The sequence below is a fragment of the Hyalella azteca genome, unplaced genomic scaffold (assembly GCF_000764305.2).
Source record: "Hyalella azteca isolate HAZT.00-mixed unplaced genomic scaffold, Hazt_2.0.2 contig835, whole genome shotgun sequence".
Taxonomy (NCBI): Eukaryota; Metazoa; Arthropoda; class Malacostraca; order Amphipoda; family Hyalellidae; genus Hyalella; species Hyalella azteca.
The window spans coordinates 12,875-30,656 of record NW_025931171.1 but is presented as its reverse complement, the minus strand read 5'-3'; the positions used below and the strand labels follow the sequence as shown (position 1 = coordinate 30,656).

The following is a 17,782-nucleotide window of genomic DNA, read 5'->3' as shown; positions in this document are numbered from 1 at the left end:
GGATTAGGTAAGTGGCACATATATGACTTGAATGGATACCCAAAGGATATGAGCTACGCAGCTATGACTAGACTGGATCTCAAGAAACACTTAGAACATTATAATCCTAAACACAACACACAATAGAGATGACTTAATACTGCAAATGAACGCTCTCACTGGAAATTTAGTTGGTGACTTGCAATTAATTCGAGAGCTGTACTCTTATCATGTTCAAAAATGAAATAATTTTGGAATTAGATGTGGAACATTGGATACTGTAAAATAAATTTGACATTAAATGTGTTGTGAACGATTGGAAAACGCAATTCTTCATTCCTCCGAATATGGAATAATGACTTGATTAACCGTAAAACTTCAATTCCATCATTTATAAATAAATGTAGTAATTGGTTCGACAATTAAATCGTTACTAGTGATATGAGCTTAGTTCTGCCGCATATTAATAGATTAGTTGATTTTAGCATGAAAAATATATGAATGGCTAAACCGGTAGGATGCACTTGATACTAAAGTGTCAGATTTTTGGTTCACAGATAACCGTTTGATTGCGCTAACATTTAGGAATAATATTCAAATTCCCAACCTTGACCCTGTTGCATCTGCGGTGCATTGATATTTGGAGACCTGGCAATTGGTGCAGAGGATCGTTGTAAAACATTTTTTTAGTTCAAATTCAATAATGGAACTCGTTTTTGGAGGTTTGCTTTCCTCGTTAAACATGAGTGCCTTCCATGGACATTCGGTCGAGTTCATTTTGCGTATACTCCACAGGCTGTGTGAGCTTGCGAAGGCGCTGTGGGACAATAAAAACCGCTGATAATAATGTTACGTATTCACGGAAAAACAACAATTGCAAATAAAATTTTATAATTAGATGATTAGTATAATATTTAAATAACTTTTTCCAGTGGATGGAAGCTACAATGGTAGAAATTCAAAGGCTTTATTAACAGTGCGACTCACCTCCTTAACAGACCCAGACGTGGTGCAGAACATGTGCAGATGTAGGATGGTGTGATGACTCACCTCCTTAACAGACCCTGACGTGGTGCAGAACATGTAGCAGATGTAGGATGGGATCCATATGATGGAGGAACACGTTATGCACCATCCCAGAGCGACCACCCACATCTTCGGGGGTTCCTTGTGAGGATGTTGCTCGTCTCCTCCCCCGGGCAGGAAGGAAAACAGGAACAGCACCTGAGAACAGTAGAACTGTACTGGCCCAGTTGATTGCACAGTGGGAGCACTATGGACTGTTTACTGTCCTAGCACTGAAAGATACCCAAAAATTTTTCTATAAAAAAACGTTCTAAGGCTCGTGAAAAGTAAAGAGTTCGATTCAACTATGTAGGGGTAGTGTTGTGGTTTTACCTGCCAGCCCCAGGGCAAGGTATCTTTTATTTTAAAGGTTAGCCTCTAGTAGCAGTTAACATAAAGCAAAAATTGAGTAAAAATATGCAATATTAAAGCCTAGCTTTCGAATTGTTATGCTGCAGCTTCTACGATAGTTGTTTTACTGGCATGAGACAAGTAAAGTGTATATACTTGTCTCGAGAAAAGTATGGTAAACATTCCTGGCCACCTGCACCTGCTTAAATAAAATTACGTACGAAGATGAAAATGGGCGAGATGTACTTCCAGCAGGCGATCCAGAAACGTCCAGGTCGGAAGCCTAGCATCTTCTGGACATCAGAGGCGAATCTCTCGGCGCCATAGAACCAGCAGACGGCGGCCGCCTCCACGAACACAATAAACAGAATTGGGTTGCCGGTCCCGTAGTCGTTCAGGAGTTCAACCACGTACATCCCACCCTNCAGATAGCGACCTAATTTCTACCCGTAGCGCTGATACGTTCTTTTCCCCGGCCATCTTAGTTAGGATAACTCACATAGGATAAAAAGCACATCCCTATTTCGTAATTGGACAAAATCTCAATTATTCCTCTGAGAGCACGTATACATTAGCTGCACATTCGTACATAAAGTTGAAGGAACAGGTTTAAGCAGGCATAAATACTTCACTTAATCAAGCATTAAGTCTAGCAGCTATCTCAATCAATCGTCAGCTATGGAAAGATCGGGTTCCAAAGGCCGGATCCCTTGTGAATCAAGTCACGAAAAGTTCAAGAATCGGCAACAGGCCATGGGCCTATTTCTTCAATGCCGACACTTCTATTCTATTCTATTATTGTAGGATGCAAGAACCATCGAGTGATGCGTAGTCAAGAATGATTCCCATTCGATAAAACTCGATTGGCCAAACATTCAAGGTTTGGCTAAAAGTCCGTCAAAAATTTATTTAAGAAAACTAAACGAGGATCCTATTTGAATTACGACATGAAATTTTTAAATTAAATTATAAATTTAACTTAATTCTAGCATCACACAGCGGAAATATATCCTAAGATAAATATGGAACTATGAGTTTCATAAAGAATCTCAACAATCAACATTCATTCATTCAACAATCATTATTCTGCATCACTGTGATGATTAGACTTGCCGAGTGTGATGAGCATGAGGAAGAATATTATGGACCAGAAAACAGAGCCTGTCATGGTGGCGATGGCTTCAGGGTACACCGTGAACACCAACCCGGGACCTGAGGGAACATCACAGCGATTAGTGAGCCTCTGTACTTGTTATCTCTATCGTCATTCTACCATCATAAGAGCATATGTTTGGTTATAAATAATGAAACTTTTATATTGAATTTCTTATTAATAGATAGAAGTCCAAAATAAAATTAACATTTTTTTAAAACATACTTGTCTAAATGAAGGCTTCTACCCAAAATATAACGAATTTTAGTTAACATTACTGAGCAGCCCACAACACAAGTATTTATGTCGAAATTCAAGCATGAACTACACCAATAGTAAGATTTAAATTAAAATGGAATTCTTTTTAACCAAACTTGTCTAAATAAAGGGCTCTACGTACACTAAATTCGCCATTATACCCATTGTACCCACCATTACTCGCCATTATACCCATTGTACCCTCCATTACTCACCATTATACCCATTGTACCCTCCATTACTCGCCATTATACCCCTTGTACCCTCCATTACTCGCCATTATACCCCTTGTACCCTCCATTACTCGCCATTACACCCATTGTACCACCATTACTCGCCATTATACCCATTGTACCCACCATTACTCGCCATTACACCCATTGTACCACCATTAATCGCCATTATACCCATTGTACCCTCCATTACTCGCCATTACACCCATTGTACTCTCCATTACTCACTATTATGCCCATTGTACTCTCCATTACTCGCCATTACACCCATTGTACTCTCCATTACTCACTATTATGCCCATTGTACTCTCCATTACTCGCCATTATACCCATTGTACTCTCCATTACTCACTATTATGCCCATTGTACTCTCCATTACTCGCCATTACACCCATTGTACTCTCCATTACTCACTATTATGCCCATTGTACTCTCCATTACTCGCCATTATACCCATTAAAATTGTACCCACCTTCCTCGCCCACCTCCGCGACGTCCCTGTTCTGCACGTAGGCCATGTAGCCCAGCACCGAGAATATCACGAAGCCGGCCAGGAAGCTCGTCACGCAGTTGATAGTTGCGGTCAACATCGCGTCCCTGTTGGTGCCGGAATGATCGATATAAAGTTACATATTGTTTCCCTGTTGGTGCCGGAATGATCGATATAAANTTGGCGCTCCAAGTATGAACGCGTTCAAGAACAGACTAGATAAAGCTATGGAAAAATATATGTTCAGATTTGAAATGCCTAGCTCCTTATCGAACCCGGTGGAAGTCTAGTAGCTTCTTCAATCCTGTCTCTTATACACATCTAGATGTGTATAAGAGACAGGTTTAGATCTATGAACAAGGCACGAAATGGAAAAGAATCGGCGACAGGCCACATCAGGCCTACACTTCAGAGCCGACATCACTATGTTATGTTATGTTATGTTATGTTAAATAAATGGCTCTACACTAAATATACGAACTGTGTATAAGTGAAAACCAATTAAGCATTTGGATTGTATTCATACAGGGCATAGGGATGAGTCATTTAGCGCCCATTACTACCTTTCATTGGCGCCTTATATAACTCATCTTTTTAGCGCATTTTCTCATTTATGGAAAAAATGCACTATTGTGCTCGACATGTCCGTCTGTCTGTCTGTCCGTTTGTCTGTCCGTCCGTCCGTGACCTCAAGTTTTCGTCGATGATAAAATGCGCTCTCTGTCACTCACTGCAGTGAGTACTGAGTTATGTTTTTTTATTATTATAATTGCGGAGTAACAGTCAAAAATACACTGTCATCTGATATATTTTTGGTCAAATTTTTGGTCATTCTCATCTAAATTCGCCATTTTACTCATTCCTCAATTGATTATATATTCGCACTTTTACTCCTTCGTACTAACCTGTATTCCCTATTACACTCAACTGTAGTAGGCATTGTGCCTCATTGTACTCCACATTACTCGCCATTATACCCATTGTACTGACCTTCCTCGCCCACCTCCGCGACGTCCCTGTTCTGCACGTACGCCATGTAGCCCAGCACAGAGAATATCACGAAGCCGGCCAGGAAGCTCGTCACGCAGTTGATTGTTGCGGTCAACATCGCGTCCCTGTTGGCGCAGTGATAATTGATAAAAAGCACCATTGTGCCCCTGTTGGTACCGGAATGATCGATATAAAGTAATATTGTGTCCCTGTTAGTGCCGGAATAATTGATATAAAGTACCATCGCGTTCCTGTTGGTACCGGAATAATTGATTTAAAGTACCATCGCTTCCCTGTTGGTACCGGAATAATTGATATAAAGTACCATCGCGTCCCTGTTGGTACCGGAATAATTGATATAAAGTACCATCGCGTCCCTGTTGGTACCGGAATAATTGATATAAAGTACCATCGCGTCCCTGTTGGTACCGGAATAATTGATATAAAGTACCATCGCGTCCCTGTTGGTACCGGAATAATTGATATAAAGTACCATCGCGTCCCTGTTGGTACCGGAATGATCGATATAAAGTAACATTGTGTCCCTGTTTGTACCGGAAGAATTTATATAAAGTACCATCGCGTCCCTGTTGGTGCCGTAATAATCCATATGAAGCACCATTGTGCCCCTGTTGATGTCGAAATAATTTGTAGAAAATACAATCGCGCCCCCGTTGTGCCGGAATAATTAATACGAAATCAGACGTGTTGCTGTTGTTGCCGAAATAATTAATACAAATCAGTAATGTCCCTGCAGGAGCCAAAATAATCAATACATAATCAGTCGTGTTGTTGTTGGTGCCGAAATAAACAAGTTTCTCATAAATTTTAGGTAGTGAAATTGTGAAATTATAGGGATCAAATCACACTTTTGAGGAACGTATAATTAAAAATTCAGTGTAAAGATGTAACGGAGAAAATAAGGCAGATATTGATGGATAGACCGGAAGTGAATATATTGATGGATAGACCGGAAGTTAAGATATTGATGGAAAAACCGGAAGTAAGGATATTTATTGATAGACCGTAAGTGAAGATATTGATGGACAGACCGGTGAGGGGAGATAAGAAAATGTAGGGTGTGTGAGAAGGGGGGAAGGGGGCTGGGAAAAAGGCGGGGAGCCTGGGGATGTTGGAAGAGGGGAGACAAGAAAATATAGGGTGTGTGAGTTTGGGCTTGAAAAAAGGCGAGGAGCCTGGGGATGTTAGAGGAGGGGAGATAAGAAAATGTAGGGTTTGTGAGAGGGGGGGAAGGGGGCTGGGAAAAAGAATGAAGGCACCAAAGTACGACCCAGAGCATTTCTGTGAGAAATAGGAGTGAAACGGATTTTAAAAATATAAGTGATTGCGCTGAATAACGAAAAATGATTAATTATTACACTGGAAAAGCGTTTTTGCATATCAAATTCAAGGTAAACTATTTTAAGAACTCATTTCCAACAGTATTTCTTTGGGAGTTAACTATACTTCTCTGCAAAAGCGATAAGGTGTGCTGAAAGCTGCTTTTGTTACTCAATTAGGCATTTAATGCTAGAACAGGATTCATTACCTATAGAAATTGATACAGACCTTAATGATCCATTAAAATTGTTTGCCTAGTCTAGTGAGCCAATATGATATGCGACAGTTTCAAAGGACATAAATTAAATTAAATAACTGTAAAAATATAAATAATGACTGCATATATTACGTATTGGGTCAACTTTTGAATATTTCACGATTTGAATATTGTATCATTACAAAAGTTACATAAAGAGAAAATCATTTAACGTTAAGCGCTCCCACACTTTCGCATTCAGGTAATTACTTTTGGTATCTTTTATTTTGCCTAAATACAATATTTTGTTTCCGCTTCCAGATAATTTTTCAGTAATAAAAACGAACATGAACAATAAGAGAACAGCAGTAGCAGGTTCCATTACCGTGGCCACCTAATAACAAATAATTTCTCTGGACTAGAAGGCAGCGAGGTTCAAAACAGACCTATACAGTACATATGAAGCACAACACTCGCCCCAGCGCAGCCTCAACGGCCTTCGGGTCTCACTATCTATACTATCACATAAAATAGTTACTAACATTTTCTATAAACCACGATTACTGTAGCAAAGAATATTCATTGCAAATTCGTCACGTTTCAATTGAAAGTAGTTCAGTTCAGCCATCAGCAATGCTTAGTACTGCTACGTCCGAAATGTTTGTCAAATTTACAAAGTTAGCCAATGAATAGAACGCGTGAACGCGTTATACCTTAGATACGATGCACCGAGAGTTTGATTTTTGGTTAGTTTGCTATTAAAGTTAAAAATCAACAGACAGCGTGACGCAGCGTACCTGTGTTTCGGTGACGTAAAATGAAGGCTAACATTAATTAAGCTTGGCTAACTTGTATGATGTGGCTTTGAAAACAAAACATAAACATAAAATCAAGACAGCATAGGCAATTTTGCATCATGTCCTATTGTGTCTCAAATGTTATATACATCAGTCTTATGGACTGTATGGAAACTGCGAATATTATTTTATTTGATGAATAATTTACGAGTTGAACGAAAATTTAATAGCGAAGAAATAATTGAAAATGTTTTTGAAAATTTAAATGAATATTTCGGATACTAGATCAATTATTAGTTTCCCAACATCAACGTGTGACATCATTGCAATACGCGGATTTTATTGACTATTGACAAAATAACTTTTTCATGAATGTGCACATATCACTTGTAAACTAATGCTTATTCATACATTGGCAGGACAATTGATTACTTCGTTCTTATGAAATTGAAGGAAAATTGGAACAAATAATTGAAAACTGTAGATTATAAATCTCTTACCAATTTGAAGAAAATAAAGACAAATTATGTTCCAGAGAGGTTACTTTTTTTAAATTGTTTTATGCTTAGCTGCCTACCTGAAAAAAAATTCACCTTGCTATGAAGTTTTCAAGTCAAATCAACCAGTAAACAAGAATGAAAATCTATACTTTCATTTGTTATTTGTATCTTTTAGTTCCTAAATTAAACTACAAATCATTACATTTCGTCATGGCGACGTGAGAATTTTTGTGTACCAAAATTTCTTTTCAAAAAGTAATCAATCTAACGTAGGATGAATACAATTATGTGTATTTTCCGAGCGTTAAATTTGAGTCTCATTTCACTAAATACTAACAGTCATTCCAATACTAAGCTTGGTGAAATAATATACAGTCACGGCAGTCAATTTATTGCTAATAAAAAATATTTATAATATACTCATAATATCACTTGGCGATCGCACCCTGAAAAGATCGTACCCTGATCATTTAAACATTCGAGTAGCGTTGAATCCAAGAGATGTTCTGAGCATCAACTCAATCAACTCACCTCTTGGCTGTACGAATAATTTATTTAGTAGATAAGATTTTATCCCGCGATCTTGTACAGCAATTAATGATAAGAGCTTCTGCTGAAAATTTTCACTACGGACCTGTGTCGCGTAGTCTCGACGTACTAGCCGGCTGCTGTTTACACCCGAGCCGATACGCCGATACAGCAGTGATAGTCTCAACTGACCAGCATCAATTTATTCTTGTGCCGATACAGCAGTTAGTCTCAACAGACCTGCAGCAGTTTATTCTTGTGCCGATACAGCAGTTAGTTAAGACTGACCTGTAGCAGTTTATTCTTGAGCCGATACAGCAGTTAGTCTCAACTGACCTGTAGCAGTTTATTCTTGAGCCCATACAACAGTTAGTCTCGACTGACCAGCAGCAGTTTATTCTTGTGCCGATACAGCAGTTAGTCACGACTGACCTGTAGCAGTTTATTCTTGAGCCGATACAGCAGTTAGTTAAGACTGACCTGTAGCAGTTTATTCTTGAGCCGATACAGCAGTTAGTCTCAACTGACCTGTAGCAGTTTATTCTTGAGCCCATACAACAGTTAGTCTCGACTGACCAGCAGCAGTTTATTCTTGTGCCGATACAGCAGTTAGTCACGACTGACCTGTAGCAGTTGTTGTGGAACTTATTGTAGGACGAGAGAGCGAGGAGTGTTCCGAACCCCGGACCAAGACTGAAGAAGATCTGAGTCGCCGCGTCCACCCACACCTGTCAACGGCACAATTTACACTCAATGGAAATGCGAGAGAAATTCTCAACAAGCGATTGATGTACTTAATGCCCTCGAGTGGGTCACCCTGACCCAATTAGGTCCAACAGAAGGACGTGTCAGTGTAACGACCGTTCTCCGCTAATACTGTGCTTAAGGAAGTTTACCCATACATCTTTCTGAGTGTAGTTTAGTGGGCCCTAGCTGCCAAGGAACCTCTAAGCTCAGAGTATGAACAATGTGAAAACCCAGGACGCTTACTTATATTTCAAAATTTTTTGAGTATGTGAATGCTCTTTGCTCTTCTGTAACAGAAATCAAAATTACTGAGAATGTCATTTCATTTACTTATTATTATTAATATTATTATTATTAGTGTTATTATTATTATTATTATTATTATTATTATTATTATTATTATTATTATTATTATTATTATTATTATTATTATTATTATTAGTATTTTATTCAATATTATTCAATTATTTTACCTAGACTGACTATGACTGACATGTATGTTTAGCAGCATGTGGAAGCGAGGTGTGATGTAGTACATGATGCCTGTACCGGCCCCGGGGAGGCTCACCCCGCGCACCAGCAGGATGAGCAGCACCACATATGGTGCGGTTGCCGTCACCCACACTGCCTGAAACAATTACGGTCTCTCCTCTCAATGTAAATTGCGTTGAAACAACGTTGATTAAGAGTTGATTTCGCTGAAACTACGTTGATTAAGGGTTGATTTCGTTGATTAAGAGTTGATTTCGTTGAAACAACGTTGATTATGAGCTGATTTATTTGAAACAGCGTTGATTAAGAGTTGATTTCGTTGAAACAACGTTGATTAAGAGTTAATTTCGTTGAAACAACGTTGATTAAGAGATAATTTCGTTGAAGCAGCGTTGATTAAGAATTGATTTCGTTGAAACAAAGTTGATTAAAAGTTGATTTAGCTGAAACAACGTTGATTAGGAGTTTATTTCGTTGAAACTACGTTGACTAAGAGTTGATTTTGTTGATTTCGTTGAAACAACGTTGATTAAGAGTTGATTTCGCTGAAACAAAGTTGATTAAAAGTTGATTCAGCTGAAACAACGTTGATTTGGAGTTTATTTCGTTGAAACTACGTTGACTAAGAGTTGATTTCGTTGAAACAACGTTGATTAAGAGTTGATTCCATTGAAACAATGTTGATTATGAGCTAATTTTGTTGAAACAATGTTTTATCAACGTTATTTTAACGGCGGTGTCGCGGTCTGGTCGTCATATTACAGGCAATGAGTTGGAATTCGTTATGATATGAAACTAAATATGTAATCAATTTTTATTGTTCTGATTCACAACAAATCAAAAGACCATTTATTCAATATCTGTAATTATCGTGGATTGCTGTAAAGTAAGTAAGAATCAACGGAGAAACACCATGACCTAATATTTGTTGACATTGGATGTCATGCTTTATGAACATTTTTTCCATAAAAAATTTTTGGGGTAAGTATAAGATAAGATTATAATTAAATTAGGGATCAAGCATAAGATATGAGAATAGAAATTCTGACAAGCTTGCTAATTTCGAACATCGCGTAATAATGTTCTATATTAGCTTCTTCGTGTTATAATAATTTTCAATAATTTAACAATTTTTTAATGAATTTAACATCTCGTCATTGAGACTTTACTTGTAAATGTCAGTAAGCTTCACCAATCTCTCTATCAATTATTTTTCACTTGTTTATTTGTTTCATTATCTATTCACAGATAATGTTACATCTATCTACTCATATAATATGTATCGGTAACATTATCTTTAAAGTTTAACATAATTAAATGTAATCAAAATTAATCATAAGCTAAGTTAATAAAATTAATCATAATTGAAGTTAATCATCTGTACCGTTTTATCAAAGTTAAACATAATTAAATTTAATCAAAATTAATCATAAGCGAAGTTAATAAAAGATATTCATAATTATATTATTAAATCACAAATAAGCATTCTTTACCTTGCCGGCGGACTTAACGCCTTTCCACAGCGAGAAATATACGAGAAGAAATACGGTGAAGAGACACACGGCCAGCGACAGCTTGATGGGCCCCACGTCCCCTCATGAGGTGGGTCATGAGGTGGGTCATGAAGTGGGTCATGAGGTGGGTCATGAGGTGGGTCATGAGGTGGGTCATGAGGTGTGTCATGAGGTGTGTCATGAGGTGGGTCTTGAGGTGGGTCATGAGGTGGGTCATGAGGTGGGTCATGAGGTGGGTCATGAGGTGGGTCATGAGGTGTGTCATTAGTGCTGTCTCCTTCAACTCTCTTCTAACTAAAGGTAAGTCTGGTTCCAAGATATCTGCGAGATTTCTGATTCTAAATTTTTTTTTCGATACAAATATGGTGAATTTATTTTGCCTTCTACTAAATTTTATGTACTTATTGAAGTTGCGATCCTGATCAAAGCTATTTAACATGCTTTCAATGCTGGGCAATGAAGTGAAAGCCGTTTGTGAGCCAAGGATACTCTCTTTTGTTTGCTTAGACTAAAATAAAATAAGGAATTAAATTACATACCGTGTCAAACACAAAGCGATTATTTCAAATTTCTATTAGGTCAAAAGGTAAACTCGTTATCAATGCAGAAAATACGGGAACAGTGCGAACCAAGTATTACTTGGAAAGCTATATGTTGCATACTTATAATTAGCGGTATAAGAGGCGGGATAAGAGACGGCTATCCATTGTGGCCTGGAAGTGCTACGTCCGAAACATATACTAAGAATACTAAGGTATGTTACACTAGTAGTACGCGTGCCTCAGTTCGTTACCCACTGTGCTTAATGCATTCTTAAATTATTCCGTTCGTATTTTTAGATAAATAAAATTTTAAGTGCTATAATTGATGGTAATGGATGAATGTTCTTATCATCAGAATATCCATGTTCTCACTATAACGTGTTTTTCGATAAACGAAAGGCACCTACACTATGCGTATGGGAAAATCTGTGAATAAAAGACATGTTTTTGCAGGTAGAATGCACACATTCTTTCCTTCAGAACACGTTACAAGGACTGGTCTCACCTGAAGAACTCTTTCGCTGGTGAAACATGTGTGCTGTAATCAGTTTGTTCAGTTACGTTGAACGTTGGTGTGCAGTTGGCCGTATTCCAAGCGTTGCCGCACGATGTCCAGGGCAGTTCACTGCTGAACGATGCCACTAAATAATAGACACTCCACGCCAGTATTGTGTTATAGTACATCGCCATGTAGAGGTCGATCATGCAGATCGCGTAGCCGATACCTGCAGACATGGAGAAATATAACTCAGTACTCACTGCAGTGAGTGACAGAGAGCGCATTTTCTAGTCGACGAAAACGTGAAGTCACGGACGGACAGGCAGACAGACGGACGGACGGACAGACGGACATGGCGAGCACAATAGTGCATTTTTTCCATAAATGAGAAAATGCGCTAAAAATATAACTCGGTACTCACTGCAGTGAGTGACAGAGAGCGCATTTTCTCGTCCGTCCGTCCGTGAAGTCACGGACAGACAGACGGACGGACGGACATGACGAACACAATAGCGTCTTTTTTCCATAAATGAGAAAATGCGATAAAAATGGTAGGAAATTATTCCTAATACACACTTTAGATATCACGGATGTGAATTACTCAAGTTATATATTAACGATTGATACTTTATTTTATCCTTCTATTTGACACACTCGAATAAAGCTTCGTTACTATAATTTTAAATCTTTCTATGATGAAGCAAAATCGGCAAAATTTGAATTTATTATTTCATTTTCAATATGAATTTGTATAATAATATTCAGGACATTCAAGTAGGAATCGAAATTTTCAACTTAAAATTTGAAATCTAACAAATTTTACAATTTTATGTTAAAAAATAACTTTCATTTAAAGTTCAACATTCAAAATTGCAATTTTCGTTTAGAAAATATAACACTCTTTCATTTTGTAACAGTAAGTGTATCCACTCAAGAGAAATTTGAAATATTTTTCATTAGCAATCATAAAATATGATTTATATGCAAACGTTGCTAGTCATTGAACGAATCACATTGATATTTAAAATTGCGTATTGGTGGCGACGAGTTCTTCCTGAATAATTCCAGCCTGAAAGAATTAAAAAATATAACTCAGTACTCACTGCAGTGAGTGACAGAGAGCGCATTTTCTAGTCGACGAAAACGTGAAGTCACGGACTCATGATTATTGCTCTAACATGATTATTGCTCGAACATGATTATTGCTCGAACATGATTATTGCTCGAACATGATTATTGCTCGAACATGATTATTTCTCATATATAATTATTGCTCATATAAGATTACTGTTAGCACTTCAATGACGTGGAGCGTTTAAGCTTTTGCTGAAATAAGCATTTAGAATTTTAATTTGACATTGATTTTCTTTCATTTTTATAAGCCACTATTGACTATTCGTAGTTGGAGGGCCTGCATCATGATCACTGGGAAGACAGATTCTGATTACCGGTTACTAAGGAAAAAAATTTTTTTATTAATCATATGGTAGGACTTATCACTTGCAATAGTGAAGATAAAAATACTATAACTTTTACAATCAACGTGTCAAATTTACTTTGAAAATATCACGAATTGTTTGGTTAACATTTGTCACATACTTCTGACACTATTTTATGTTCGAGCAGTTAAGTTTTTGTTTCAAAGAAATTTGAATTATTTATCAAGAATTTGAATACTTTGATTTCTCTAGATAGTTTGGGTTGAATAAATCACAAGCTGGATGTATAAATAGAAACTAAAAACAATGAATAATTTCTTCTCAGTCACCCGATATTCACTTACGTATGAATACTTATGTCTGCAAATAATCAATTTTATTTCCTGAACAATGTTCTTTGGTCCAAGAAAATTCACCAATACCCAACGACTTCACTTTGGTTCATTGTTCGATTTGTCTCCGTAATGTTCGCTTCGGTGATTCTCATCATTAGTGAAGAGGACCAAACCTAAAAGTGTGGTGCACTTCTTACTCTAAAGTGAACCGGGAATTTGAAAGCAAAGACAATACCACAAAAATTCACTATATCTTTATAAGAGAAAACGTTTCGGAGTCCAGCTCCATTGTCAGTTCATAACACAAAGTTCAGTTCAATTCTGAACTGAACTTCAGTTCTTCTTCCTCTGATAAGTTAAGTTCAATTCTGAACTGAACTTTATGTTAAATGAACTGACGATGGAACTGGACTCCAAAACGTTTCTCTTATAAAGATATGGTGAATTTTAGAGGTATCGTCTTTGCTTTTAAATTCCTGGCAAACTTGCGATTTAAGCAAACAAGTGATTTTAACCCTTACTCTTAAGTGAACCGCTCTCACATGGACCGATAGTTTATACTAATCAGGAATAAATGGTTGAAAGATGAGGAAACTCTATACTTACCTTGGATAAAGTATATGATAGTATGACTACACATGTGGATTAGGTAATAGAAAATGTTACATTACAATAAATAAGGATAAATAAGAATATTAGAATGCAGCTATTTTCGATAGGAAGTTTCTATTATACAAAAAATATGCTTCCTAATGACATATTTTTTCAAGTGGGTTTCAAAAGAAACACGCATGGTTAGGAATTATCTCTTCAATTAATTAGTTGAAAATCCTGAATTATTAGTTGATTAATATTAGTTCAATTATTAGGTGGAATCATTTTCCACTCGTATTTTGCGCGAGTCCGCTGCAAAACTGCATATTTTAACTTAAATCTTATATGCGAAGACTTGCAGTAAATTGAAGAATAGGTTAATTATACAGTGATGCATCCTTGCTTGTGGTACTGTCCTAGCGCCAGCTCCAGGAAGAACAATGGCAGACCACCGAACAGCAGCATGATCACGTACGGGATTAGGAATGCGCCTGCAAAGTGAACACAATATACGTTTATATTGTTCTTTTTCCAAATATTTTAAAGGAATAAGTGATGCTGGAATGGAATACTTGCGTGGTCATTCGCAATACATTTTACTGCTTCCCTTCAGCCCACCTGCGGCTCCCAACACAATTTTTCTGAATTAAATGAAGCCCAAAATATTTTATCAATTCACGACAAATGGGATAAATCGAAATACAATTTTATGCACTTAAACTATACAAAATTCAATAGCTGCTCATTCTAAATTTTTCAATGCAGGTTTTGAAGTCTCATTTGTAGTCCCGACTCTGCCTGTTTTCTACTGATTCCACGAACTCAAACCCGATAATGATGCTACTGAAAGTCTATATATAATTTATAATATTTATATCTGATTTATAACCCTTATTTATTATAGCAGCTTGAAGCTACTTGAAGCTTGAAATTTTTTATCAATACACGACAAATGGGATAAGTTTATATACAATTTTATGCACTTAAAGTATACAAAATTCAATAACTGCCCAATTTAAATTTTTCAACACAGGTTTAGGAGTCCCTTAGTTCTATTAGTAAAATCAATAGTTCTATTGATTCCACATACTCAAACCCGGAACTGATGCTACTGATAGTCTAGATATAATTTATATTATATATAGCTGAATTATAACCCTTTCTGTTATAGCAGCTTATAGCTACCTTAATCATTCTCCCAGAGGATAAAAAAATCCACGTCGTACCTCCTCCATTTTTGTAGCAGACGTAGGGAAAGCGCCAGACATTGCCCAGGTCAACCGCGAAGCCCACGACGGCTAACAGAAACTCTGCCTTCTTGCTCCACGTGTCCCGCGGCAGCTCCACGATTGGAGCATTGCTGAGGGGAGTCTTGTGGAGCTGAGGGGAAACAGAGACTGACGTGAGTTAGTGAGGGGAGACTTGTGGAGCTGAGGGGAAACAGAGACTGACGTGAGTTAGTGAGGGGAGTCTTGTGTAGCTGAGGGGAACAGGGACTGACGTGAGTTAGTGAGGGGAGTCTTGTGTAGCTGAGGGGAACAGGGACTGACGTGAGTTAGTGAGGGGAGTCTTGTGTAGCTGAGGGGAACAGGGACTGACGTGAGTTAGTGAGGGGAGTCTTGTGTAGCTGAGGGGAAACAGAGACTGACGTGAATTGAACTATTTTGAATGAATGACTTGAATGCTTGAATGAATTCGTGATGTGCCTTAATTCACGAAGGTTTCAAATTACATTCCAGCTTTTGATTCTTGGCTGATTTTCTTGGCTGAATAAGCTAAATAAATTACGTTAATACGTCAACTTTAATTTGTAAACCATATTTCAAAAATTGACTTTTACTGACATTTTAAAATCAACGCTCGATGTTAAACCTATTATCCAAAATTTGTTAGTCAAATTCTTAATATGCTTTATTATTTTATTTGTCCTTTTAATTACTTCGGCTACAACATGGAAGTCATACCAAGAATGTAGCGGAAAGTGTTCTATATAAAATAATACCAAAATTAATTTGTTCCGGCTCCATTGTAAGGATTTCTAAGGAGATAAATAATCAGATATGATTAAAAGTAAACGAAACCCTGATTGCATTGAATTCCAGTACCTTTATAATAATTAAATCGCTTTCATCGGCTGATGCAGTCGCCGTTCTTTTACCCCAGTGTGGGGAATGAGTGTATTGCTGTGGGGTTGTTAATATCGAAACAAAAAGGGGAAAAGTAGAGGGGAAAGTAGGCTAGCCGGTTAATGTTCCCAACAAAGACTCCCTTGGGCCTTTGGCCGAGGGTGGCTGATTCGCCCAAGATCGAAGAAAGAAAATTTCGAAACAATCCCAAGATGTTGTTTGAATTTTTTTCTTAATTTTTGAAGATAACATTGTTTCATCGCTGGCTTCCAGTCGTTCCAGAAAGTGACTCAGCCGATAAAATTGAAATAAATTAATATATAATTATTTAACTACCGGTCAGTAGTAATTGGAAATAAGGTTCAACTACATCCGTTGCGATTGTTTATATAATGAAATTTATCGCATTATTTGAGTCTTTAATATTTTATCGATATTTTTATGTCAATAGTTCCTTCAGATGGCAATGCGTCATATTTAAATCCTGTAATTTTCTTAATATTTTTTCAAATTCCACGCCTTTGACACATGTTAATGTCATTCAATATCATATATTCATTACACATTATAAATTATGTCAATACATAGACAATGTCACTGCAGTGATGATACTGACATTAACGTTTAGTGATAAAATGGTTTGAAGAAACATCTACTTTTCTTTGTACTGTATTCGTTGACGGGGAGATTCTGAAGGTGAGTAGAAAAGTAAAAAATATCATTGGATCTGATGAATTAGGTCAAAGAACCAAATAAATAAATGTAAATAACATTGTTTAGAACTTTTAGGTAATTTATCAGCTAGTGGTAACAGAGTTTTCACACGTGTTCAATCCTGGAATCCACCAAAGGCTTTCATTGTCCGTTAATTAGAATGAGTCTGTTGTACATCGTTCTCTCAGGCTGCAAATTATAGACAGTAGTTAACCCATCTATAAGTCTTACGTCGAATTAAAATAACATAATGCGATAGAAGTGATCTAATGTGAGAAAAGCTCATCAGAAACGTTCTGTAAAGTGAAACAATAGCAAATTTATCGGTATATAATATATGCAAATAAAATAAAACGGCGTATCAAGAGCGACAGGTCAGGACATTTACCGCATTTGTCGGTTGCAGTTCCTAATAATAGAGAAAATAGTTTTTCAATAACGAATAGTCTTAGGCACTGACCATAACTGTGTCGGTATCAAATGCCGAAAATGACGAAAAGAACGTTTCAATAATCAATCATCTGAGGCACCGACCGCAATACTGGCAGTATACAATCCCAAAAATTGAGAAGAGTTTTTTCTATAAGAGTTAATAATATGAGGAACCGACCGCAAGAGTGTCGGCATCGTCGGACTGCGTGCCGTTGTGTGGCGGCGGCTCGTCGGCCGCGTGCTTGCCGTTCTCTTGGCCGCCGGCATCGTGGCCGTCGACGGCCGACGAGCGGCGGCTGCCGTCCGGCGGTTTGTCGGCGCCGAAATCCATGCCTTGAGTGAGAAATTATTCATTTTCAATTATTCGTAATCTTACGGAGTGTTGTGATAATTCTTAAAGATTAAATTTTTAATTTTTATGATTGATTTTGTTTACATTTAAAGATTATATATGTAATTATTAACAT

General features: G+C 37.3%; 1 protein-coding gene across 1 annotated transcript; it reads right to left on the bottom strand.

Moving 5' to 3' along the window:
- Window positions 1-715: 715 nt before the first annotated feature.
- LOC108665149 (sodium-dependent serotonin transporter-like) lies at window positions 716-17,646 on the bottom strand. The gene is given in 14 exon segments (XM_047880880.1): window positions 716-796; window positions 1,030-1,203; window positions 1,617-1,817; window positions 1,966-1,970; window positions 2,509-2,607; window positions 4,520-4,644; window positions 8,506-8,609; window positions 9,122-9,256; window positions 10,614-10,738; window positions 11,637-11,650; window positions 11,682-11,927; window positions 14,426-14,534; window positions 15,270-15,423; window positions 17,494-17,646. Coding segments are annotated over 14 exon segments (1,725 nt in total).
- Between the last annotated feature and the right edge of the window lie 136 nt (window positions 17,647-17,782).